At 41.2% G+C, this 26,770-nt stretch overlaps 2 protein-coding genes across 10 annotated transcripts in view; both read right to left on the bottom strand.

The window, feature by feature from the left end:
- The window catches only part of VPS39 (VPS39 subunit of HOPS complex), a 46,494-nt gene extending 27,391 nt beyond the window's left edge, over positions 1–19,103 (bottom strand). For 2 of the 8 annotated variants that reach the window (XR_006742015.1, XM_036445142.2), the window contains exons 1-7: positions 18,858–19,101; positions 9,970–10,035; positions 4,345–4,377; positions 3,778–3,842; positions 3,425–3,467; positions 1,773–1,867; positions 542–640 (exon numbers count right to left, since the gene is read on the bottom strand). Coding sequence is in view for 7 of the 8 variants with exons in the window: in XM_036445142.2 (XP_036301035.1) it covers positions 542–640; positions 1,773–1,867; positions 3,425–3,467; positions 3,778–3,842; positions 4,345–4,377; positions 9,970–10,035; positions 18,858–18,930 (474 nt within the window). In the remaining variant the exon portion in view is untranslated. Of the gene's footprint in view, positions 1–541; positions 641–1,772; positions 1,868–3,424; positions 3,468–3,777; positions 3,843–4,344; positions 4,378–9,969; positions 10,037–18,857 lie in introns of those variants that run through there. The other 6 variants (XM_036445153.2, XM_036445137.2, XM_036445139.2 and 3 more) reach the window with 6 other exon arrangements.
- A 2,819-nt stretch (positions 19,104–21,922) lies between these two features.
- Positions 21,923–26,770, bottom strand: part of TMEM87A (transmembrane protein 87A) — a 51,401-nt gene continuing 46,553 nt past the window's right edge. For both annotated transcript variants that reach the window (XM_036445115.2, XM_036445116.2), the window contains exons 18-20: positions 26,107–26,162; positions 25,010–25,040; positions 21,923–22,507 (exon numbers count right to left, since the gene is read on the bottom strand). In XM_036445115.2, coding sequence (XP_036301008.1) covers positions 22,466–22,507; positions 25,010–25,040; positions 26,107–26,162 — 129 coding nt within the window. In that variant the 3' untranslated portion in view covers positions 21,923–22,465. The remainder of the gene's footprint in view (positions 22,508–25,009; positions 25,041–26,106; positions 26,163–26,770) is intronic.

Below are 26,770 nucleotides of genomic sequence, written 5' to 3'. Positions count from 1 at the left end.
CATCCTCATCTGAATTCAATTCCATAAGCACAAGACCAGGAAACCACCCATAATAAAAATATAGCTGGTCCTTGAATAACTTCATTTCATTCAACATCATTTTGTTATAACGTTGACAAGATGCTGTAAAAATTTAACTCCTGTTTATAGCAACAAGCCTATTTTGTTAAATGTCATTTTGCTTAAAATTGCAGAACCTATTAACAATGTTCAGAGAGGACTGACTGTAAGTCACCCAAGTACCAGACAAGGTGCATTTGGAAAGGTGAAAACTCACTTTGAAGAAACCAATCTGTACAGTTGCACCTCAACTGTACTACTGCTGCCTCTGGAGACCACGAGACTGACCAATGGGCATGAAGAAGCTCTGTGTGTACCCAGCAGAGCATTCATCTGGAGAGAACTCCAAGCCTGGGACCATGACTTTCACCACACGGAACCTTAGTCTTTCAAGCTGTGAGTCAATTATAGCTGGAGCCCCCCCCCCCCACCCCCCACCCCCCCCCCCGCAACCTACGGCCCAGGTGGCAGTGGACTTTACCTGCAGTTCATGAAACTCCCTGTCCTTCCAGAAATAGAGCTGCAGCTTCTTTTTCACGGCCACACACATCCGCAACACCTCCTCACCGGTCTCCATGTGCTGTAAACACACACCCAGAGCAAATGAGGGTGTGCACACAATTACTCTGCAGCTGAATGACAACAAGGCTAGAGGTTTTCTGCTTGAAATGGCTACTAGTCTGAAAATCCCATCATGAGCTGAAGGATACCGTTCTCTAAGATATATTCAGAACCAACAGGCCGAGAGCATTTCCTCCCCACGGGCTGCTGGTCAAAGGCCCTCGCACCAGCAGCCCTTGTGGACATTCACAATTCAGAGAGGAAAGTCCCAGGGCAGGCCTTTTCCTACATAACCGCTTCCTCCTTTTTTCCCTTTAAATGCTTCTCGCTCATGGCTGTCAATTCATGCTGGATCTGAGATCAGCATGGCCAGTGGTCACTTTTGATCCTTTAAAGAAGTGGGGGCGGAGGGGGGGAAAACCAAGCCAGTGTGCTCAGTGGTTAGCATCATCCCATCCACCAAGAGGTGGCCAGTTTGATTCCCAGTCAGAGCACATGTCCGGATTGCAGGCTCAATCCCCAATAGGAGGTATTCAAGAGGCAGGCGATCAATGATTCATCAATGTTTCTCTCTCTCCTTCTTTCTCTGAAATAATTTTTTTTTTAATTTAAAAAGAAAAAGGAGTTGGTGGTAAAGAAAATGTGTATGCATAAAACAATGTAGATCATAAATGCCAAAAAGTGATCAAAGTTGTGGGTAAGGCAAATTTTGAAGAATATAAGGGTGGTGAATTAGCAAAAAATGAGAAATGTCTTTCCTGAATGACAAAAGCTCCCTAAAGACAGAGCCATGATGATATGCTTAGAATAAGAGTAATTTAATGTCTCATAGCTATGTTCATGGAACTGTTACAGGTTTCATTTCCCAGTAATGATTCTTCCATCACAGTTGTTTTTATCCTTGGTTAGCTGCCTCCTGCCATACAGATATCTGGTGCTTTAATTGGCACACATAGCAGGAATGCAAATGCTTCATCTCAGACTACATGCTAACGGGGAAATTTCTCTAATAAAACCCAAAATCAAATATTCTCTGCGGAGTCTCTGCTGGGATTGGATATCAGTGTTATTCTTCCCATCTAATAGTATAAACGATAGAGGAAAGACTTTTTATTTAACACAACGTTGAATTTCATCTTGCCTACACTTACCTGGAGGTCACATGTGAACAGCGATGCTCCCTTTGCTTTTGAAACCGTAGTGATTTGTTGAAATGTCAATAGGTCGTGGACATAAATATTATTTTCTGTTTAGAAGGAGGCAAAACATCACAATAAATTATCACAATTCTCTAATATAGCCACCTTCAAGACAACAACAAAACTGTAACAACCAGAAGAACCAAATGGCAACTGTTGGTTGTAGATGCACCTTCACTTTCACTAACAATGATTTACTCTGGTCTGTTACAAAACCTGGAAGAGGTTACTCAGTCTTCTGAACTTGGATATTTTATTCCTTTAAATTGTGGCCGGTTTAAATAAAAGACCCTCTTCCAAGCACTCTCATACTCCTTCTCAAGTCTGGAAACTTGTGATGCAATGTTTGCATAAGAAACGGTTGTCAAAGCTACTTCCATGGGAAGGCTCCAATAAGAGAAAGGAAACCCTCGTGGATTTTGTACAAACCAATTGCAAGGATTTCTTTTCTAGCAAAGCAGGCAAGACAATTTCACTCAGGCCTCCTATCCAGCTTCTGCTATGAAGACTTGCTACTTTCAATGCTTCTCTCCATTTTAAATCCAGGTTTAACATGACTCTACCATGTGGGCCCTGGGCTGAACAGTACCGAGTGTGCAGCAGGCTTCTGGTCATCTGCTCACCAAGGAAAGTCCTCTCTGGCTGCCTTCAGGGAGACTGTGGCTGTCACACAAGGCCATGGACAGTCTTGCCCTGATCTGACTTTCACCTTCCTCTCGCCACTCTCCACCTAAGTCTGGCCTGTTCTCGGGGCCTTTTAAGCTTTTTTCTCCGCCTACAATGCTCTGCCTACCACTTTCTGTCAAAATCCTAGTCACCCACTAGATAATGCTGTCCCTCCCATTACTAAGATCCCACAACACTTTTTATAACTCTCCACTGTAACTTACCACGCTGTATTATGGTTACTTTCTATCATTTCAGTCTTCACAATTGGAGCATAAGATAGAAACCATGTCTCATTCCACATAGTATCCCCAATGCCTAGAGTAGGTCTCAATGAATATTTGCTCAATTACCGAGGAATGAATGAATGAGTGAATAAATGAACTGACACTTCTTGGAGAACAGAGCTCAAGTTTATGGAGGCTGTTCTTACCTTAGTTACCTGTGTAGCCTGTTATATATTACTAGAGGTGTGATGCATGAAATCCATGCACTGAGGGAAGGCAGGGGGTGGGGAGGGATCCCTCAGACCAGCCTATGCCCTCTTGAGTCTGGGAGGCCTCAGGGGATGTCCAACTGATGGCTTAGGCCCATGGTCGGACATCCTTAGCACTGCTGCCACCACCACTGTGCTCACCAGCCCTGAGTCCAGCTTCTGGCTGAGCAGCACCCTCGCCCCCCCCCCCCCCCCCCCCCCCGTGGAGCGCACTGACCACCAGGGCGCAGCTACTGCGTTGAGCATCTGGTGGTCAGTGAACGTCCTAGCAACTGGTCATTCCACTGTCAGTCAATTTGCATATTAGCCTTTTATTATATAGGATTTGGAACAAGCCAGTTTCATTGTTAGTAACAATTATCAAATTAACCATGAAAGGATTAATTAGGTCATAGCCTGTGTTTTTTGACAGATGAAATACAATCACAGCCCCCTTTCTTACCTAACAAGCTGACTAGAATCTTAAACTGGGAAACCACATGGATCTGGAAAAGAGCAAATCATTAGACTTAAACATTAACCCTGACAAAGGTTAACAAACATTCATTTAACTACAGTAATAAAAAGGCCCTAAAGAGCCTACACCAATGACAGGGATCTGACTTATATTTATGTGCAATCCCAGTTTCTGCTTGTGAAAGCATCTCAGACACATAATGATCAGACAGAAATCCCTGAATAAAGGGGAGGACAGAGCAGAGGACTCAAAGAGTTAACTGATGTGACGGAAGTTCTAGTTCTGACAGGGTCTCAGAGAAGTCAAATATAAATGTAGCAACCACCATCACTGCCTACCTGCTGAATCTTTTTGGAGAAGTTCTTGTTGGATTTCTCTAGTGTCACTTCAAACCTGTTGCAACCTATGGGAAAGAAAGAAACACAGTTCCAAGCACAGGACCATCTTTAAAATAATGACAACACAAAATGCTGCTCCATACTGCTCTCCTCCATGAATCTTTAACAACTCCTAGAAGACCAGAAGTCAGAGATGTACACGAGCCAGCTGTCTTTATAGCTACAGTAAGTTGCTTTCAACTCCAAGTTTAGCGCAGAGGGTTTCATGCGCTTCCACGTGGCATCAGCAGGCAGTGTGACACCTCAGAAGTTTACTGAGGCTGCAAGGTACTTGTGAGTCTGAACATCTTATCCTGCAAAATAGTACCTTGGCAAAGTATTTCACACACAAAAAAAGAGTATAAAGAGCAACAGTCAAATGTTTAAGACCAAGCAATGAAAACCAGCCCACAGCAGCCTTAGATCCAATTCCACCAAACTCCCAACTGCTACCCGCTGTTCTGGGACAGAGCAAACACACTCAGCACCATGCCCAGAGCTAAAGCAATTTAGTGCATCTACACTTACTGCCGCTTTCAGGTGATGCCACAGCTGCTGGCACTGTTTCAAAAAAGGGGGGGGAAAGTTATGTACCATAAAAACATGTGAAGCCAGCCTTGCTGGGACGATAAAAATATTCAGCCTCAAAAGTCACCAAAGAGTCAAAAAGGAAATAATTACTAATAACAGCAGCTATCATTAATTGGGTTTAAAAACGGGTAAGTGTTTTCTGTAACCTCACAACTACCCCCAAGAAATCAGTACTGTTATTCCAATTTCCTATCTGAGGGGCCTGATGGGTCGAGCAGTTCGCTAGCGGCGAAGGGAAAGACGGCCCAGAACAAACTCGGGCGGACCGTCCGGCCTGTGCGGAGTCCGCACCTTGCTCCCTGCCTCTCAGCGTGTGGAAAACCGCTCACACTGCTGCCCCCTGTTGCTCCCCACTCCTCGGTGGGCTCCTGCCCACCCCAAAGTGGGCAGAGATTCACTGAGGCAGCCACCAGGGCCCATGCCACCAAAGCTAGTCACACTTCCCCATTAATGTTTATGGTGTGTAACATTAAAATAATTTTTCTTGAAACATTCATGTTAAAAAAAAAAAAAAAAAAGAGGCCCATATGAGTCCCAAGAAATCATTTGGTCTGGCCCTGCCAAGGCATTAGGAGTGAGTTAATAAATGTCTGATCAAATATAGCAGGCTAATTTTTAAGTTGATAATTTTGTATTGCCCACAGATTATATTATAAATATCCAAATGGCCCTTGGCAGAAAAAGGTTCCCCACCCCTGGCTTTAAGGTTGGTCTCAGCACCCCTTCATAATTTTAAAAATTACTGAGGACCCTAAAACTTTTATGTGGGTTACAACTAGCAATGTTTGCCATACTGGAAATTAAAACTGAAAAAAATTTAAATATGTATTTATTAACTCAAAAATAACAAGCAATATACCCATTGCATTTAGCATAACATATTTTAACCAAAAAAGGTGCTATTTTTCCAAATTAAAAAAAAATGCAGTTTTTTTTGTATAGTTTTGCAAATCTCTTTCGTGTCCAGGTTAACAGAAGACAGCTAGACTCCCATATCTGCTTCTGCATTTAATCTGCTTTGATACACTGTTTTGGCTGCCGTATAGGACAAAAATCTGTCCTCACATGGGCATATAGTTAGACACAGGAGGAATATTTTAATAGTTTTCTAGATTAATTGTGATCATCTTTGATACTGTTCCAAAACTTGACAAATGAATTGTCTTACAATGTGGAATCTGAAACCTATTAATGAACTTTTCTGTTAAAGTCCACTGGTCTATCATACTCTTTAAATGGATCTTTTACTCATGATTTAGAAACTATTTCAATACATGCACCAGAAAATATTGGTACTGAGTTATGCAGATTTTCTAAATATAGGCACATTTCAACATAGGATATATATTTTTAATCACTCATTATCGCCTGTCCCCAATCTCATTAAAAAATCTTTAGTATTGAGAAGCTGTCAAGCTCATGGGGGTGCATACAAGTTTTCCACAATTCTAATTCTCTCTTGAAAGTTTTAATTGTATCATTAGCAATAAAATGCCAGGTGTTTTTTTTTTTAAATGACAGATTCCCTTTGCTCATTTTTGAGAAAATATCTACCAAATACCCAAATGGTCTGAAACACCATAGTCTATGTGTCAGTCATTCTTTCAAGCAAAAACGATGCTCCGTGAGAAAAGTGGCCAGTCTGGCTCATAACTCTCACACACGAGTGCTCCTCCAAACCGAGACCGCAGCTGCGCGCCGCGCCTGGGCTCCCAGCAGAGCAGCTCTGGGAGAACCGCGCGACGTCACAGGGATTATTGAAAAGATGTGTTCTCAGCGGTGAAGATATAATGAAATGAAGACTTTTTACTGCCTCACAAAGAACATTCTTAAATGAAACTGGCTTTAACAAAACAAAACCCCAAACCACTGTGAGTGCGTGATGGAGAATAACACAACTACTAGTACAGCTCGGTAGCAACAAGTTTGTTGACCACTGTCTTGAACTTGTGCTAAGGGGCCAACCGTTTTTATTTTATTTTTATATTTTTATTAATTTCAGAGAGGAAAGGAGAGGAGAAATAGAAACATCAATGATGAGAGAGAATCATTCATCAGCTGCCTCCTGCACGCCCCCTACTGGGGATCGAGCCTGCAGCCCGGGCCTGTGTCCTGACCAAGAACAGAACCCTGACCGCCTGGTTCATAGTTCGACGCTCAATCACTGAGTCACACCAGTGGGGTTGGGGTCAGCAGTTTTAGCTACCGTTACTTTTATATCATCAGTGGAAATGTCAATAACCGTCAGTGGAAAAAAAAAACCAGTAATCTTTTATTGGTACTGTGAACTTAGTCTTGACCTTGTCGATCTTCAGAAAGGAGCTGGGGACCACACTGTGAGAATCACTGCTCTGGGGCAGACAGCACCACTGAAGCAAACCTAAAGTTGTTAAGACCTTAGATGTGAACTAATCTAACCCCGGTGGTTAAGATATGAGTAGAATGAGGCCTAGAGACCTTTTGAGCTAAAGGGGATGGCTCAGTTCAAATCAAAACTCGGTCCCCTTAATACGGGTCTTTCCTTGACATCTTGTTACCCACTCCCTTTCCTCAGAAAGACAGTCCAGTGGCAGACCTCTCCGGCTTTATAATATCTCCAATTGAGAAGCCAACTTAGTTCTATGGCTGAATCATGTTGGCCCAGGCCTATTTCTGGGCCTTAAGCAGACCAGAGCGAGGCCAGAACTGAAAGGGTATAGGAAGAAGAAAAGTTTCTAAGTAGAGTTTGATTTCCTAATAGTCTAAGGTAGGCTAAAATTGCTATTCAAGTTGCCGATGAGAGAACTGAGGCCCAGAAAGATTAACTTGTGAAAGGGCACATGGTGAATTGATCACAGGACAAGAAACAGCCACACCTCGGGGGTCTACGTCAAATTAACACTACTATTATCAGTTTGAGTCCATACCTTGTTGAAAGATCTAATTTTTATAGTCTAGTTGTCAATTCCTCATCACTTATGCAGAAATGGTATATTAAACAAGAGGCTTTATTGTAGTACTTAGTGTTTGACGGCAAAAGAACTAATTATCTATTAGGGGAAAAGAATATTAGGCTCTTATCTTCGTTCTGCACAGTATCTGAGCCCAAAGTAAAACACAGCTGTTGAATGCTGAATAAAATCCAAGGCAAGCTTAATTTTCAAATTATAGACTGGGTAGATGTCACAGAACGCAAATATTCTAGCTCTGAAAACTAAAAATTTATGCCCAAACCGGTGTGGCTCAGTGAGTAGAGCGTCGGCCTGCGGACTGAAAGGTCCCAGGTTCGATCCCGGTCAAGGGCATGTACCGTGGTTGCGGGCACATCCCCAGTAGGGGGTGTGGTGCAGGGGGCAGCTGATCGATGTTTCTCTCTCATCGATGTTTCTATCTCTCTATCCCTCTTCCTTCCTCTCTGAAATCAATAAAGAAATATATTTTTTAAAAAAAGAAAACTAAAAATTTATAGCAAAGGCCAGCAAAGTACTGTGCCTGGGTCAAATCCAGCCTTTGACATGTTTGGTAAATAAAATTTTATTGGGACATAGCCATGCCCTTTCTTTTACATATTGCCTATGGCTGCCTGTTTGCTACAATGGCAGATTCAGTGATCACAACAGATCTTATGGCCTGCAAGGCCTAAAGTAGTTACTACTGGGTCCTTATTGGAACAAGTTTGTGATTGCTATTGAAAAAGAAAGTTGAAATACTTGAAAATGAAATAAATCCTCTGATTTGAACTGGTTTCTCTTCTCACTGCACCACAGTGAAGGGTAAACAAATATGCCACACCAAATATGCTACTTTGGCTTAAGAATTATTTTGAGCTGAGGCAACTGAGAAGAAGATATAAGATAAACTCTCTCTGCCCTGGCTGATATGGCTCAGTTGGTTGAGCGTCAACCCATGCACTGAGAGGGTGCTGGTTCGATTCCGGGTCAGGGTTTAAGCTTGGGTTGCAGGCTCAATCCCTAGTAGGAAGCATGCAGGAGGCAGTCGATAGATGTTTTTTCATCAATATCTCACTCTCTCCCTCTCCCTTCCTCTCTCTCTAAAACCAATAAAAACAAATTAAAAAAAAACAACAACACACCAACTCTCTCTGTTCTACTACTTGCCTAAAAGCACGACATAAATTTACAAAGCTGACTTTCCCCTTTCTATCAGGAAGGACAGAATTTAATCACTGCAAACAACTCAGGACCCTCTCAGCCCAGAGATGGCAGCAGAGAAATCTGCATAGCAAACTTATCTCCAATTAGACCCCCCATATATTTGCTATCCCACAATTTGCCATTCTAGAAACTCACAATCTTTTTCTTTTATCTGGTCACTTCTCTAAAAAGTTGTTGTTTGCTTGTTATGATGATACAAAGTTCAAATCACCCCTTTGCCTTATTCATCTCTGAGTGCTCTCGTGTGTATGTACAATTTCCAAGTTAATAAACCTCTACTTGTTTTCCTCCTGTTAATCTGTCCTTTGTCTAATTTACAGGTCTTTAGCCAATGAACCTAAAATGAATAGGGGGAAAATAATTTTTCTCTTTCCCTATACTAGTAAGATGTTCTTTTCTCTCTATATTACCTTTGCTCTAGGTTCTAAAAAGAAGGCTCTATTTTCATGTTTCCTTAAGCTATTTACTATAGAAAGCTATTTATCAGGTTGAAAGCTATGAAATTTTGTTTTTTTCTAATATGGCTGAATAATGACAATTTCATATGGTTCAACCTACTGTGGCATTAACAGCAGATTTCTACAGACTGAAGCTCCAGGGCTTAATATCCAAACAAAATAATTTTCCATAAAGAGAGCACGGAAATAAAATTAGGAAAAGGAAATGAGCTACTTTTTTTTTTTTCTGTTATAGGATACTCTAACAGAATAAATTTCACATACTTTTTAGTTACTATTTTAAGTCACATTTGATTAGAACATTAGTTTTTAAAGTTCTTTCAGTATGTAGGGGGGGGCAAGGTTAAAATATGTACACGGATAATAATTTAATAAAAAAATAAAAATAAAAAAATAAAGTTCTTTCAAACATTTTACTGAATCTGACCCCAACAAATCTGTGATTAAAAACTGACAGTTTATAGAAGAGAAAAATGACATTGAAAAGGACCTACTCAGTCAAGTAGCCAAACCGAAATAAAGCTGGACTCAAACATAGATCCTTTTTCTCCTAGTTTACCCCTCATGATCAATGAGGTCTTTTAAATCAATGTTTCCTAATACTTTTCTACTACCATATCATTTACAGAAACATCTTATTTCCCAACGTATCATTTCTTATTTCTAGCAGTAAGTCTCCAAAAAATGAGGAAGGGGGAACATCTAATCCCCTACCCCGGCCTCACCATCCCCATGGACACAGGGGCATATGGCCTGAAGATCAGGAAAACCCTGAAGATTCTCACAGATTCTCCCCACTTTCCCACAACGCTACTCCCCGTCCCCTAGCACTCTTTTCATGGTCCAGAGAGCACCGATTTCACAGCTGTACAGTAGCTAATTATCAAAACTCTTTTTCTTTTTTGCATGGATAAGCCATTTCTTTCCAGTTCTGGAAAGTTGCCACTTACCAACATCCTTCCGAATCCTGTAGAGAAGAAGATGTCCTTGTTTGGTTCCAACAAGAAGCCATTCCTCTGGAAAAGAAAAAAAGAAGAGCCGTGGGAAACACCAGTCAGCTTTTGTCAGACCCTCTTTCCTTCTCTGGGGGTGGTAATCAGAATCAAAGGGTCAAGAAGTGAGAGGTGTCTTTTTGATAGCAGGTGTTTTGCAAAGCTAAAGAACGTTTATAGTCAAGAACTATTTGAGTATCAACCAATCAAAAAACATTTATTCAACAATTACCAGGCAAGACATACCGTGTTTCCCCCAAAATAAGACATCCTCCGAAAATAAGACCTAGCGCATGGAAAGATAAGACATCCCCTGAAAATAAGACCTAGCGCAACTTTGAGAGAGAAAATTAATAGTATTAAAGGAAAAAATGCCCTGGCTTCATTGTTTCTAAATTAAACTGCCATAAAACATCATGGAAATTTATAAAATCATAAAATGGATAGTATAAATATGAAACTAAGTATCTAATCTCAGAAATAACAGCTAAAAGACATCCTTTGAAAGTTTAATGATTTAACCTTTGGGAAAATAAGAAGTGCTGTGGTATATTAAGGTTACAGAATTTGTTATCTCAAAAGATGGTCTAGTAGATAATAACGTGTTGATGAAGATAGGAATCACTGGAACCTTCATACATTGTTGGCAGGAACATAAAATGGTGCAGTCATTTTGGAAAACTGTCTGGCAGTTCCTCGAAAGATTAAACATAAAGTAACTATGTAACCTAACAATTCCCCCCTGGGCATATAAATAAGAGAAATGAAAACATACAACTACACAAAGAACTTTTACACAAATGTTCCATAGTAGCATCATTTGTAATAGCCAAAAGGTGCAAACAACCCAAATGTCAATCACCTAATGAAGAGATAAACAAAATGTGGCATATCCATACAACGGAAATTAAGAAATGAAGTGCTGATACATGCTATATCAGGGATGACTGGACATTATGCTAATGAAAGAAGCCAGACAAAAAGGGCTACATATTTTATGATTCTAGTTATATGAAAAGTCCAGAATTAGGCAAGTCTGTGGGGACAGAAATTAGTGGTTGCCTAGGACTGGTGGGCTTGAGGGGAAATAAAGAATGAACACTAATGGGTTCAGAGTTTCCTTTTAGGGTAATGAAAATGTTCTAAAATCGGCTGTGGCGATACTTGCACAATTCTGTGAACGTACTACAAACCACTGAATTGTACATTTTAAATGGGTGAATTGTATGGTATGTGAATTACATCTCAATAAAGCTTGTTAAAAAAAAAAAAAAGATGGTCGAGGCCCACGGTTCTAAACCTTCGTTGTGTATCAGGACCGTGGGAGGCTTTGTGAAGGCGCATTGCTGGGCCCTGACCTGCCCCTCTCAGTCGGTCTGGAAAGGGCCCTGGAACTTGCATTCCTAAGAAGTTCCCAGGTGATGCTGACGTTGTTGGTTCAGGGGCCTCATTTCAGGAGACAGCGGTCTGTAGTAAAACTAGAGGCCCTGAAAGTGTTTAAATAATTACCCTGACATCTATATTAACTCATTAAAAGCAGCTAAGCACATATAGATACTCCTCAGCTTTCTGATCTTGTAACAGAAATCAGGCATAAACTTTCTTGCTCCTTTGTAAAATAAAATACTGGATAATGGTACAAATGGACTAAGCATGCACTGTATTCCAGAAAACAGTGACACATACCATTAATGTTATTTCATCAATCCTCACGACTATCCTTTGAAATATGTCCTTTTTATAAATCCCCATTTTATAGATAAGGGAGTTGAAGCCTTGGGGACAAGTGTTTGTCCAGACTCCAGAGTCACACATGTAGTAAGATATGCATGTGAGTCAGATATGCATGTGACCATATGCTGTGATGCATTTAATAAGGCGTCTCACAGCAAAAGACTGGGTGTTGGCCAGAGGCGGTCAGGAAGGCAGTGGTTATATTTATAAAAACAAGTCAGGACCTACCTGAGAACATTTTCCAGGTTGACGTCCTTAGTCTTGCAGAAAAAGAAAGTGATTCTGTCTTCTTTTATTGTGCACTTTATTTATTTATTTTTAATATTTTCATTGATTTCAGAGAAGGGAGGATAGACAGAAACATCAATGATGAGAGAGAATCACTGATAGGCTGCCTCCTGCACACCCCACACTGGGGATCAAGCCTGCAACCTAGGCATGTGCCCTGAGCAGGAATGGAACCATGACTTCCTGGTTCATAGGTCGATGCTAAACCACTGAGCCATGCTGGCTGGGCAAACACAGTGTGCTCTTAATGACATAAGTTGAAATCAGAAATAACACTAGTTCTATTGGAATGCTCAATTTATGTTGGAACAGAACATTCTATATAATAAAAGCCTAGCCAAAACCGGTTTGGCTCAGTGGTAGAGCGTCGGTCTGCGGACTGAAAGGTCCCTGGTTTGATTCCGGTCAAAGGCATGTACCTTGGTTGCGGGCACATCCCCGGTAGGGGGTGTGCAAGAGGCAACTGGTTGATGTTTCTCTCTCATCGACATTTCTAGCTCTCTATCTCTTTCTCCCTTCCTCTCTGTAAAAAATCAATAAAATATATATTAAAAAAAAAAAAAGTTTCCTCAATTAAAAAAAAAAAAATAAAAAAATAAAAATAAATAAAAGCCTAATATACTAAATGCCCAGTCAACCAGTTGGCCATTCAACCAATGAATGCGTACAGTGCTTGCTTTGTAAAATATATTACTGTATGAGCAATTAGTAATATTAAAGTTGATTTTTAAGAAACCCACTGATATTTCAAATATAAATAAAATGAAGTGTCAATTTTTTTTAAAAAAATTCTTATAGCATAAATATCTATAACCAAAAGGCCAACATAATGCTTCCTCTTCGCTATGCCCACTAACACCTGCCAGTTCTTGTTTTTCTTTCTCTCTTTTAACAGCCTCACCTTGCACCGGGTCTACAAGGCCTATTATGCTCCCTCTACAAGGTGCCTCCCAACAGCTCTGTCTCATACTCTCCAGGGACCCCTGTGATAGATGGCCTCAACTGGTCTCACTCCACATGTTCTTCCATGTAGGTTACTTTACAGCAGATCTCTGATGCTGTTCCACTGGGACTTAAATTCTCGTGAAGCTGCACCACTACAATATGAAGTCAAGCTCATAAGCATGGCAACTGAAAGCCCATTTTCCATTTTTTAAAACAGTATTTTTATTTGCCATTAGATGGCTCTTACCAAATGTCTACTCTACTGGTCATCAAAAGGAGTCTGATAAGTTCATTGAAATTTTTTTTTAAAAATTTAATACATTTTTGTTGATTTGAGAGACGGAGGGAGAGACGGAGAGAGTAATATTGATGAAAGAGAAACACTGATTACCTGCTTCCTTCACACCCTCCTACCTGGGATGGAGCTCACAATCCCGGCATATGCCTTAGCAGTGAATTAAACCAGCAATTTTCTAGTGCATAGGACAATGCCAACCAACCGAGTCACACTAGCCAGGGCTGTTTTTAAATGAAATTTTATTTATTTGGAGGTGTTATGGAAAAATACCTTCATCTTACATGGAAAGTATTGTAACAATTTTCCTTTAAATAGTAAAAGCACTATATACATACTCATTCCTAGTCCTCAAAGTATAAGGGAAATGTAATAACAGCACAGAACCTCGAAGAGGCTTAATTTGGTTACAGAAGTCAGTGGGGACTCAGGTGGCCCAGAGGACCTGAGACACATTGGGCCTTCACGTTCTATTGACATGTCGCCATGTAGCACAGCTTTACATGCAAAACAAAGAGAATGAAGAGCCTGCAGAGCAAGCATAGCACAGGGTAAACAGTCCATTTTGAGATGCAACACTGCACGTCAGAAAGTGGAACGCACTATACAAACAAGTAACACAGGTGATGGTGAGCCCTAGAAAATCCCTGACAACCTAAATCTGAGACACAAGACTGGACTTCATTCCCCCTGGGAATTGAGTAAAGCTGGCCCTTCTTGCTTATAATTACCCTACTGAAGGTCTATCCAGCAGTACAACCCAGCACAACCTCATGTAATTAACAATTCCATTCCTGGCCCAATGCTGGCCACTGAGGGGATAAGCTGGTGGTCACTTCCCTTCTTTAGATCATAGGGCAAAGAACAGTGTTTCTGAAAGCATAAGCTCCTGATTAGCCAGATCAGAATCACTTGGACTTATTAAAAATACACATTCCTGAGCCCTGCTTCCAGAGATCCTACATCAATGATTCTGCAGGGGTCGGTGCCCTGAAATTTGTATTTTTATATTTTGTTTTATTACATTAGATATCTATGTAGTTCCAAAGGCAAAACTGTAAGAAATCTAGCTTCCATCCTTGCCCCCTCTACTATTCTCTCCCTTCCACTATAGGTAAGCATTTTAGTAGTTTGTGATTTATTTTTCCATTGTTTCTTTGTATAATATAAGCAAATATGGTTGTGTATATGCACATACAGATACACACCACATACAGATCTGCTTTTTTTTTTTTTTTTTTTTTTTTTTTTTTTTTAACAGGCTCTGAATAGTCATTAAAGTTTGGGAACCAGGCTGTAGAATCCATAATTTACTAGATACATGATCTTGAAAAAATTACTTAAATTTTCAGGTTCTTCCTCTGCAAAATTATTTATAAAAGCTCAAGAGATTAGCATTCAATAAATGGGAGCTATTGCCATCCTAGATAATAAAAGGCCAATATGCAAATAGAATAAACGTAGAATCACAGGTCACTTAATGCTCTCTGACCACCAGGGAACAGACACTCAATGCAGGAGCTGCCTCCCGGTGGTCAGTGGCTCCCACAGGGGGAGCACCGCTCAGCCAGAAGCCGGGCTCACAGCTGGCGAGTGCAGCAGCGGTGGCAGGAGCCTCTGTTGCCTCCACAGCAGCACTAAGGATGTCCGACTGCTGGGTTACGTCCACTCCCTGCAAGGCATCTCCCGAGGGCTCCCAGATTGGGAGAGGGCACAGGCCAGGCTGAGGGATCCCGAGTGCACAAATTTCATGCATCGGGCCTCTAGTTAATAATATTATCCATTAATTAAACAAATACTTAATGGATACCCATTAGAACTTTGGATCTGTTTTAGACACTGCAAACAGAGTGATATACGAGACAAAGTTCCTACTCTGAAGAAATTTATATTTTAATACTAGTGGCCCAGTGCACAAAATTTGTGCACATTAAAAGGGAATTAAGAGGAAATATTTTAATATTACTATTTGCCCTTTCTCTATAAAAAAAATTATCAGAGATGAAAGAAAATTAGTAAAATGTATATGAAAATCTCCCTCCTGTCAGAGTCTGGGATGTGCCACGGGACCTAGAGTCAAGTCCCTGTCCACCACCCACACGCGCCTCGAAAACGCAGGAAGCCCAGACCTGGCCGGCTCCACTCCCATCAAGCCCCGCCGGGCAGCCGGCACGGCCTGAGATCCCCCACCCCAACCAGGCACCATGCAGCATCAGGTCCCTGCTGTTTGGTCGTTACGTTATGGTGTCCCGACCAATTTACATATTCCTCTATTATTAGTATAGATGGAGTGAGAGAGACAATAATAATAATAATATATAAAATAGCATTAGATGACAATCATGAAAGGAATGATAAGACTGAATAAGCGAATAGCACAATGATGGATATAGCATTCTCTTTTATACAGAATAGTTAGGGAAGGTCTTGCTGATTTATGTGACATTTCAGAGGAGACTTGAATGAAATGAATGAGCCAAGAAACATCTAAGACAAGAGTGCCAGGTAGAGGAAAGAGTGAGTGCCAAGACTCTGGGGTAGGTATGTGCCTTGTCTTTTCATGGAACAAGAAAGACAGTGTGACTAGTACCAGACAGATTTAGGATAAGAGCCTAGGAAATAAAGTCAGGGAAGTAAAGCCAGAGGCCTGACCATCTCAGGCGTGGCCAGCTATGGTAAAGACTTTAGAACTTATTCTAATTGTTGTGGGAAGCTACTGAAGGAGAGAAGAGGTGTAATTAGGCTAAGTTTTGGAAAGATCACTCTACCTCTATGTGGATAAAAAACTGAAAACAGCATAATGGCAAACACAGGGTGATGAGTCAGAAGACTACCATAGTAATTCAGAGAGAGGATGGTGACCTCATCAAGAGTGGAAAAAATGGAGATGGAAAGAAATTACTGGAATATAGATTTATTCTGGAGGAGGAGCAGACAAGATTTGCTAATGGGATGAATGTGGTGTATAAGAGAAAAGAAGTCAAGAATGATTCCAAGGCTTTTGGCCTCAGCCAAGTGAGTAAACAGAAAAGGCATTTGCTGAGATGCAGGAAAGGCTTGTTTTGGGAAGAGTGTAATCATCAAGAATTTTCTGGCCATGTTACTAGACACCCAAAATGAAGATGCTTAAAAGGCAGCTGGATTCTAAAACTCTGGAGTTTAGAGAGGTCATCATCATCAGTGCCCTCCTTATTTCCATTTCTGAAGAGAGAGGACGGTGTCTTGAGGACATCTTCTAGCTCAAATACTGTCTGGTCCTGCAAGTTCCTGGATGAACATCAGGTAAAAGCAGTAGCGGCTAGAAAGAGCAATACTAATTGCTGCTAAAGCCTGAAAATAAAGCAGTTTTGATGCAAGAGGTGGTCAATGGCCTCCTGTTGCCCCCTACCACAACATCCTATTTTAGTAGGCAACAGGCGTATCTCCTGTTCAGCAGAAGATCAAGGCAAGTCCAAAGCTACCTACCATTTCAAACCTGTCTTCCTGAGAAGCACAGGCACAGGGAGGGAAGCTTTACTGTGACAAAGTGCTGTTGGTGAGAGAGGTGAGATATGTTTTCTACTAGTTCCACAGGGTATCAGGGTCAAATTGTGACAATCTAAGTAGAGTGTGGTAAGCAACTACACCCATCCTTTTCAGAAGCATAAGTCCCAGGCAGGGTTGGGCAACCCTCCTCCATGTTTTCCTAATAAGCAGCATATGTCTCTGTTATCATTTATCTTATATCAGAATCTGCTTTATGTCTTTGTCCCCCACTGGGTGTCCTAGAAGCACAGGCACTGTGTCTTCCTCTGCCTCATTGCTGTCCCTAGCAGAGAGACTGGTCTAAGTAGGCACTTCATACATATATTTGATGAAGAAACAGGGGAATGAATCCTTGTGCAGTGCCAGGTCTTTCATTTTTAGAGTTTTAGATTTTTACGGAGAGCACTTAATGACAGGAAATGCTCGCAGGGCGAATAGCAGCCCTGGGCCTCTTTAAAATCGCAGAGGCAGCTTTTCCAGGATCGGCAGCGGCTTGAAGGCATCGTGCATGGCGGCGAGCAGAGATTCGCCCTGACAGTGTCACTCTGAGAGGGCCGGGCCAGGCCGGGAACAGAACCTTCTTGAGATATCTGGAGGAAGCAGGATTCTCTCCTTAACCCAAAGGACTAGGACTGCTTACCATGGAGATGCGATTTTAAAAAGGCCCAGGGCTGCTAAAGGCAGGCGGGGTGTACATTAACATGAGGATCTGTAGTGAAGAGGCTGTGAAGAACTCGGCAAAGCTGGCTGGGTGGTTCTGTCCACAGACGATGCATAAGATGCCAGCCACCACCAAGACTCCATCAGGCCCATCACGGGCAAGGCTGACTGGGTGGCACTGTCCATAAGATGATGCATAAAATGCCAGCCACCACTGAGATTCCTGCAGGGCCCTCAGTGTAAGCTCTGATTAAGGGTTCTGAGCTACCTTTTTACAGTCCTTGATTTCTAGTACCTGGACATTAACAGAAAAAACTGAAATGATTTCAGTTTGGTCTTTGGGGGCTGTTAGACACAACCAGTCATAATGTTCACAGTTAAGAGTCCAAGTTTAGACCGCTGAAACCTTTTTTACTCCAGAGTATGCAAGAGATCAGAGCTGTCTGACCCTGTTTTCTGCACTGGCCACTCCCAAGAGGCTTATGCCAGTTTTTGTGGGTTAAACTTCAGGACAGCCTGGAATGATAAAGTACTACCTGCAGAGTTAAGGTAACTTGGGCACTTGAATACAAGGCAATGAACAATCTGACTAGATCGGCGATTTTCAACCCTTCATCTCACGGCACACAAATTACTAAAATTCTGCAGCATACCAAAAACTGTGGGTTTTTTTTTTTCTGATCTGACCAAAAATGGGTACCATTTTTATTCATTCACTCCCAGACGGCTATTGTTGTGCTGGCTGTTCTCATTTTTTAAAATTATTTTTTACAATCTAAGGGAAAAGAAAAGAGGTCAGTGCCCTTGACTAGAGAGTCAGGTAGGGCATATTTTACAAATTCTTGTGGCACACTGGTTAGAAATCGCTGGGCTAGATTAAGAGTTTAAATAACAACGTGAGTTACCTACAATAATGAGAAGTGAACAGTAAATGATCACTAAGGGGAAAATGGCATGCGGTGTTAACTTGTTCAAAACCCCCTCCTTCATCTCTCTACCCCCTCCACAAACACACACTTATTCCCCCCAAACCAGTACAACACAATCACCAGATACACCTGAAAACTTCCCACTGCTTGTGCCTCCAAACTAAAGACTTCTTGGGAATCGGAATAAGCCAAAGCTGAGCACCATTAAGGAAAACTCAACCTCCAGCTGTGCACCCAGAACAAGTGCAGGCGGAACCTCCCTAAGATGCTGGGATCCCAGGGGTCGTCCTGAGAGTCCTCGCTGTCTTCAACGCTCTGCACTCCTTCACCCCAGTTCCCTTCGGGACGGCGTCCGGCCGGAGCCCGCAGAGCCAGGCGCCGGTCCGCGGCCCCAGGCTGGTGAAGGGTCCGCGCTGCTCCTGCGCTGCCCCCGCGCTGGCCCCGCCTCGGCCCCCGGTCCTCCGACTCACCCCAGGCAGCCAGGCAGTCGATCTGCAGAGGCAGCTTTTCCAGGATCGGCACCGGCTCGAAGGCGTCGTGCATGGCGGCGAGCAGAGATTCGCTCTGACAGTGTCACTCTGAGAGGACCGGCCCGGGCCGGGAACAGAACCGAGAGCCGCGCAAAGAGAAGGGCCGAGCAGCACCTGGGGGCAGACCCCGACTATAGGCCTTCTGGCTGCAGAGCCATCATCAACACCGGACTTCCTGCTGGCCTGGGCCCGCCCCTTCCGCCGCCGAAGCCCGCCCCTTCCGCCCTCGTTCTTAAACCACGTGTAAGGGCTGCACCAGAGCTTGGGTTCCAGTTTCACCCTTAGGCCTGGCGCTGTTCCCTGATGGAGTAGCCATGGGCTTGAAAAGGAGGGGAAATGATGGAATCTTAGAGCTGTAGTAGGAGGTATAGTGTGGTGGTGGAAGTATAGGGTTAGGAATTATAGAATCCGGGCTCTGGCGTCAGACCTGGGACGGAGATCTGCCGTTTAGGAAACCGGCTGTGGCATTAAAAAAAATTTGATCCCCCAAGGACTTAAATTTCCTTATGTGCAAAACGATGGCTTTATGTACCTATCTGGCATTGTGAGCTCTTAGCAATGCTTGACATAGCACTAAATAAATGATAGTTTTAGTATTACCTTTATAATCACAGCCTTCCCCTTATATTTTAAATGTTCCAAGCAAGTGGTTCTCAAAGGGTGGGCCCTAGACTAGCAGCATTTGGGAACATGTTAGAAATGCAGAGTCTTGGGCCTCATTCCCACCCTACTTTAATCAGAAACTCTCGAGTGGCAGAATGGAGGAGGGAATGTCCAGTAGTCTGTTTAATAGATTCCCCAAGGTGAGCCCACGCACTTGAAAGTTTGAGAAGCACAGCAATGATCAGTATCTGGCAATTTATCCCCAAGAAAACAGTAGGTATGTCATAAAATTAAGCATTTTGGTTTAAAGCAAAAACGTAAAAGAAAAGAAGGATGAATCTATGATGAGTTAAAAACGGCCTGGTGACATTTTAATTTTACACAATGTTTCATTGTAAATTAGGAATACTGTCTGATCTTTATCAAATGTTATTCCTGATAATCAAATATTTTCAAGTAAGAAATAAAAAAATTGCTAAACCTATGGGTCTGATTTTTACCATAGAAACTGAACACCTTGAAAATTTAGAATTGCCAGTTGCTATACTGGAAGAAAGCCTAATAATACCTGTAGTTCCAGGACCAAGGGCTAAGACTAAAATAAACAATGTAAACTATAACAGGTCAGTGTGATACTATAAATTACTTCCAAATGCTTTCTTTAAAAAAAAAAAATGACTATACACCATCACATAAGAAGCCATAGAAAAAGAATTATCAGGTCCCAGGATACATTCTGCTTAACAGGATAGTTTTGTGGGGACAAGGGTACCCTGGTCTCAAGTTGAGCACAAATTTTCTATGTAGAACAAAACTCTTGTAAGGCAAAAGGAGATGAAACAAAACAAAAATGAGTGCTTCAAATGAATCCTATCACCTTGTGATGCCTTTTAAAACCAGCCTCATAAAATATTTGACCAACAATCCTATTATTCACTTGCTAAGTTTTAGTATGGAAGAGCAGCAGCATATGACAATCATACCAGCTCTTTGTAATGGGTTAATCTAATAATATAGACAATTCCTCATATGGCTCCTTAGAGATATTGCCTTAGTGATTTAAAAACAAAAAACACAGCTCTAGCCAATTTGGCTCGGTGGATAGTGTCAGCCTGTGGACGGAAGGATCCGGGTTTAATTCTGGTCAAGGGCACATGCCGGAGTTGTGGCTTCAGTCCCCAGTAGGGGGCGTGCAGGAGGCAGCCAATCAATGATTCTCATCACTGATGTTTCTCCCTCTCTCCCCTCTCCCTTCCTCTCTGAAATCAATAAAAATGTTTTTTAAAAACACACCCTAAGCCCTAACCGGTTTGGATCAGTGGATAGAGCGCTGGACTGTGGACTAAAAGGTCCCAGGTTCGATTCCAGTCAAGGGCATGTACCTTGGTAGCGAGCACATCCCCAGTAGGAGGTGTGCAAAAGGCAACTAATCAGTGTTTCTCTCTCATTAATGTTTCTAACTCTCTATCCCTTTCTATTCCTCTCTGTAAAAAAATCAATAAAATATATATTTCTAAAAATAAAATTAAAAATAAAAATAAAAACACACCACAAACAGCTTAGAGAAATGTTACATAAATGTAAACACTTTCACTATAGTATTAGTTAGTGAAGATTGTGGTCATGTGGTTATTGGTTTCAACAAGTAAGATGACGATATGGAATAAAGACCATGGAAGGAAAATCCTAAAAGAGTTTGGGAGAAAAAGCATTTTAGATAAAGTAAAAAAAGACAGAAAACACATTAATTTTGTTAAAATTTTTTATATTAAAAAACGGCATGAACTTTCTATGTAGAACAAAACTCTTGAAAGGCAAAAGTAGATAAAACCATTAAAACAGAAATAGAGTGCTTCAAATGAATCCCATCACCTTGTGATGTCTCTTATAAACAGTCTCTTACCAACACCAGATACAAGAACCAGTTACCCTAAAGAATGAGCAGCAGTCCAGGGTTTCCACACTACTTCATGCAGCAAAACTTAAACCAGAAGGAGCAGTCTCCTTTGTGTTAGCTCCTGCTTTTGAAGAATCAGAGTTTCTAACAGGGTGCTCATTCACAAGCACTTAGACGGAGTGCCTCGCTACATCTAGTGCAACACCCAGTGAATGAAGGCAAACAAAGCTCTGTCTGGAGTCTGCAATGTTGCCTTGAGGCTTACAAAACAGTAGTTAAAAGTTCTGGAGTGTGCACCACATTGCCAGCAACGGGATGTGTCACAATAGCAGATGTCAAAAGAGTTAAGCTAATATTTTTCTCTAAAGTACATCTGAAATAGAAAAATCTTTAATATATACCATTTGTAAACAAAATTGCACTTGATTTTGCTTTTTAAAATGATCTGAATTACACTGTAACAGTTTCTTTCTCTCCCTCGCTCTCTCTCTTTTTTTTTTTCTTTCTATCTTTTAATTATTGGTAGAACCATGGCTCAAGTCATAAGGACATTTTTCCTCAAAACTACCTCTGCAAGATGTAACCTTCGCTTCCCAGGAAACGGAAAGATAATTAACAATTTCCTCATCACCTATGTAACTCCCTAAATAAATAAAAATTGCAGGCAGGTGCTCCTGGAGATTACATGTTATGGTGGTGATGTCACATTTTTTAAAAGATGTTGAACTTTTTAGTTTGACAGATTAAACAATTTAAACATCATAGAAGGTTCAGGAAGAACACACATAAGTTGCATCAACATCCATGTCAGGGTGCGGGAGGGAATGGGGCATCAATGTTGTAAATAAGAAACGTGTAGCATTTTTCATCCCATGAACATCATTCAATAAGATGTTCTAGTTCTGACACCTCTCGCCAGCTCCAATGCACAAAGATCAAGGAACAGATCAGGATGTCACTGCTCCTTTAATCCATGGAGCAGTGCAGAGGATTGGCAGATGATCTCTTCTCAGGTGCTAGCATCTTCAACTGCACATCTTCCCACACTTTACTCCATTTTGGATCTTTCAAAGTGTGTGATCATTCGTTCCTAGAGAAAAAAATAAAAAGATTTGTTCAAAATACATTAATTTTAAATGGCCCACATTCCAAATATCTTCTATAAATGAGGCAAACAGGTATTCCCTGCAAGCACTTATTTATGTCCATTAAATACTTCAGAGAGATGATTCCTAATCATTTATGAAGATTTTGAAAGATAGACATGTCCAGACTCCACACAAAATTAACCAGTCAAAATCTCTAGGCCTCTGTACATCAAACCACAAATCAAAAGGAACTGCATGATTTTAGAGCCAATTAAGACGTTAAAACAACTATTTATTTACTTAAGATTAAACTTTAATAAAAATGTGTACCTCCTCTGATTTAGAAATAGGGATGTAGGCAAAAATTTAGTCACAAGAGTTTCTAATGCAACTCAGAATTACAATAAAATACTAGAAAGAATTAAGTGTCCAAAAATACAGAATTGTATAAAGAAACTACAGCATCCTATCTAATAAAGAGGGAATATGCTAATTGACTGTCATGCCCTCACAAAGATGGCAGTGCCCACAGCCAATAAGGAGAGAATATGCTAAATGACTGTCACACCCTTAAAATGGTGGCAAGAGAGCAGCACTCAGTCCCCTCAGCCTGGCTGGGACGGCAGGTATGTGGCATGGCTACTCCACACGCCTGCCTCCAGAGTCCCCCAGTCCTCTCAGCCTCCAAGCCCTCCGGGGCCAGCCTGAGGCACAGGCAACCCTCAGATGGCGGCCGCCCCGCTGCCCAGGGCCAGCCCAAGGAACAGGCAAGCCTTGGATAGTGGCTGCCCATCCGCCCAGGGCCAGCCTGAGGCATAGGCAAGCCGCCGTTGGTGGGTGCCTAACCATCCAGGGTCACTCGAGGCTCAGATAACCAGGGCCAGCTGAGGCTTGCACTGCCAGCAGTGGCGTGATGAGGTGTCACCTTCCTCTGATTGCTGGATTGCCTCCCGCCCCTGAGGGGGCAGGCCGGGATGAGGGACCCTTGCCTCCAGTGCATGAATTTTTCATGCACTGGGCCTCTAGTATCCTTATAAAGAAACTAGTGGCCCAGTGCATGGATCCGTGCACGAGTGGCTCACTGCTGCTTGCCTCAGCTGCCCACCCTGCCGACTGTGGCTCGTGTAGCTCTCACCACTTGTAGCTCGCTGCTCCGCCCTCCTGTAGCTCTCTGCCATTCATAGCTCACTGCCTCAAAACCTCCCCCACCCCCCTTGCAGCTATCCACTGCTTGTAGCTCGCTGCCTCTGCCCCTCCTGCTGATCAGTCGTTATGTGGCAGCATCCTGACCAATTTGCAAATTACCCTATTATAAGTATAAACTATACTCACTAAAATTACATTAATGAAAAGGTTCTAGAGATGTGTTGCACAAGAATGCACATATACTTAACACTTTGCATTTGAGAACTGTTAAGATGGTCATTTTATTTGTTCTTCAACATGATTTTTTGGTGTGCTCAAAAGGCTTCCTGAAACCAAAAGACTCTAATCGAATATTCAGAACATGTCCAGAACTAGTTCCCATTAACTCAGGCAATTATTGTGAAGCCATACAATTATTGTGAATTGTATGGAAGCATATTAAGATTAAAAATCAACATAAGCCCAGCTGGAGTGGCTCAGTGGTTGAACACAGACCTATTAACCAGGAGGTCATGGTTCAACTCCCGGTCAGTGCACATGCCCAGAATGCAGGCTCCATCGCCAGTAGGAAGCGTGCAGGAGGCAGTCGATCAATGATTTTCTCTTATCATTTATGTTTCTCTCTTTCTCCTCTCCCTTCCTTTCTGAAATTAATGAAAATATATTTTTAAAAATCAACATAGCCGAAACCAGTTTGGCTCAGTGGTAGAGCGGCGGTCTGGGGACTGAAAGGTCCCAAGTTTGATTCCGGTCAAGGGCATGTACATTGGTTGTGGGCACATCCCCAGTGGGAAGTGTGCAGGAGGCAGCTGGTCGATGTTTCTCTCTTATTGACATTTCTAGCTCTCTATCTCTCTTCTTCTCTGTAAAATATCAATAAAATAAAAAAATAAATAAAAATAAAAATCAACATAAACATCAGAGATACTAATTATAATCCTTAATATATGAAGGAAATAGTTCCATAGACAATAATGAATAACAGGTAACATAAGATAATTCATATTTTGCTTTGGTCTATGATAATCTTTTCTCAATCCTTTTATTATTTTCTCCTAGATTAAGTAAGGGTTAAATCTGAATTTCTTAAAAGACAAAGGAAGTAGAAAGTGAAATAGTATGGCTATTTGCTACCCAAATTAAAGACATTCTCAAGACTGACCATAAAACTTTGGAAAAGGAGGACATATACAGAAAGTAAACCCTCCTGAATATTTGAGTTCTAATGTTAGTATTTCTGTTCTCATCCTTTTCAATGATACTCTTACTGAGTCAAATAAAATTTCCCTGAACAAAGAACTAATGACTCCCTATTAAGTCATTAGACCATATTTTATGCACATGATTTGATTACTAACCTCGTCTGAATCAAGAAGGGCTGGAAGTGCTCTGCAGAGAGAAAAATACCAAATAGAATAATGTAAAATAAAGCCAAATGTAGTTCAAAAGGGACAATGGAATAATGAATGCAATATAAAGCTTTTTTTTTTATTAAGTACATAATATTTATATCTTATTAATGGCTATCTGGGGGGTTATAAATAAAAAACAAGAATAAAAATTACTAAAATTGTATTAAAAAGCAAAAACATGCTCTGTATTATAATGGAACCAATGTTTAATAACATTATTGCTATACCCGGCCATAGTGGCTCAGTGGTTGAGCACTGACCTATGAACCAGGTCACAGTTCGATTCCTGGTCAGGGCACATGCCCAGGATGCAGGCTCAATCCTGTGTGTGGAGTGTGCAGAAGGCAGCTAATCAATGATTCTCTTTCATCATTGATGTTTCTCTCTCCCCCTCTCCCTTACTCTCTGAAATCAATAAAAATATATTTTAAAAATAAACAAACAAAATTACAGCAATAGAAAAAAAACTCAAAAATCCCAAAAATAAATGGGGGAAAAAATTAAAACATTCATAGATACAGAGATAGACTGATGGTTGCCAGAGGGAAGGAGATTGAGGGAATGGGTGAAAAAGATGAAGAGATTAAAAAGTACAAATTGGTAGTGATAAAATAGCCACAGTATAAAGTACAGCATAGGGAATATAGTTAATAATATTGTAATAACTATGTACAGCGCCAGGTGGGTACTAAAATATTGGGAGAAACACTTTGTGGAGTATGATTGTCTAACCACTGTGCTATACACCTAAAACTAGTACAAAATAATATTGAATGTGAACGGTAATTTTTACAAAAAAGTAAAAAAATAATTATCCCACTGATTTTGGAAAGATCCATACTGAAATCTTTCTAAGCAAAACATGTCATCTGACTGAATAATTTCAATTACTTTTGTTTGTATATCATTTCTAATCTTTATTTTTAAACATCTTTTTAATTATTCTTTTGAAAAAGTTAACTATAAACATTCTCATTAGTATACTCTGGCCCTTATTACTAACTGTGAAATAGGATTCTTATTGTAATGATTCAAAAACTTACACATCTGTCACAGAAGAAGGGACATTTTCTTCAACCCATTTCAAATCATCTTCCTGCTGGGAACATACAAGTACCAGTTGTTACTAAAATGCATAAAATAATACATCTTGAGCAAGAATTTAAAGGTCTCAAAATCTTTAAATTTAATCTTTTGTCACTCTGAAGTAGTATGTTCACATAACAAATGGAATTGCTAACAGTAAAATCAAATAACTTAAAAATTACATCACCAAAATGATGTTGTATATCCTTAAATCGTTTCTGCTCAAGGATCTAATACCTAGCTTTCATTTCATGTAAGCTTTGCTTCCTAAAACTGAGATAAAGTCCTTAATGTAGAGTAAATGCAGTTCTAAAAAATAAAAATCTACTCTAGCCAGTTGGCTCAGTGGATAGAGTGTCAGCCAGCGGACTGAAAGGTCCTGGGTTCGATTCCGGCCAAGGGCACGTATCTCCATTGCAGGCTCAATCCCCAGCCTTGGTTGTGTGGGAGGCAACCAATCGATACGTCTCTCTCACATGGATGTTTCTCTCCATCTCTCCCCCTGCCTTCTACTCCCCCTAAAAACCAATGGAAAAATATCCTTGGGTGAGGATTAGCAACACGCACGCACGCACGCACGCACGCTGAGTAAAAACTCTGGAGTTTACTACAGAAAAAAGT

Source organism: Pipistrellus kuhlii, unplaced genomic scaffold, assembly GCF_014108245.1.
Source record: "Pipistrellus kuhlii isolate mPipKuh1 unplaced genomic scaffold, mPipKuh1.p scaffold_m20_p_1, whole genome shotgun sequence".
NCBI lineage: Eukaryota > Metazoa > Chordata > Mammalia > Chiroptera > Vespertilionidae > Pipistrellus > Pipistrellus kuhlii.
The sequence above is the reverse complement of the archived record's forward strand: the minus strand, read 5'-3'. Positions and strand labels throughout refer to the sequence as shown.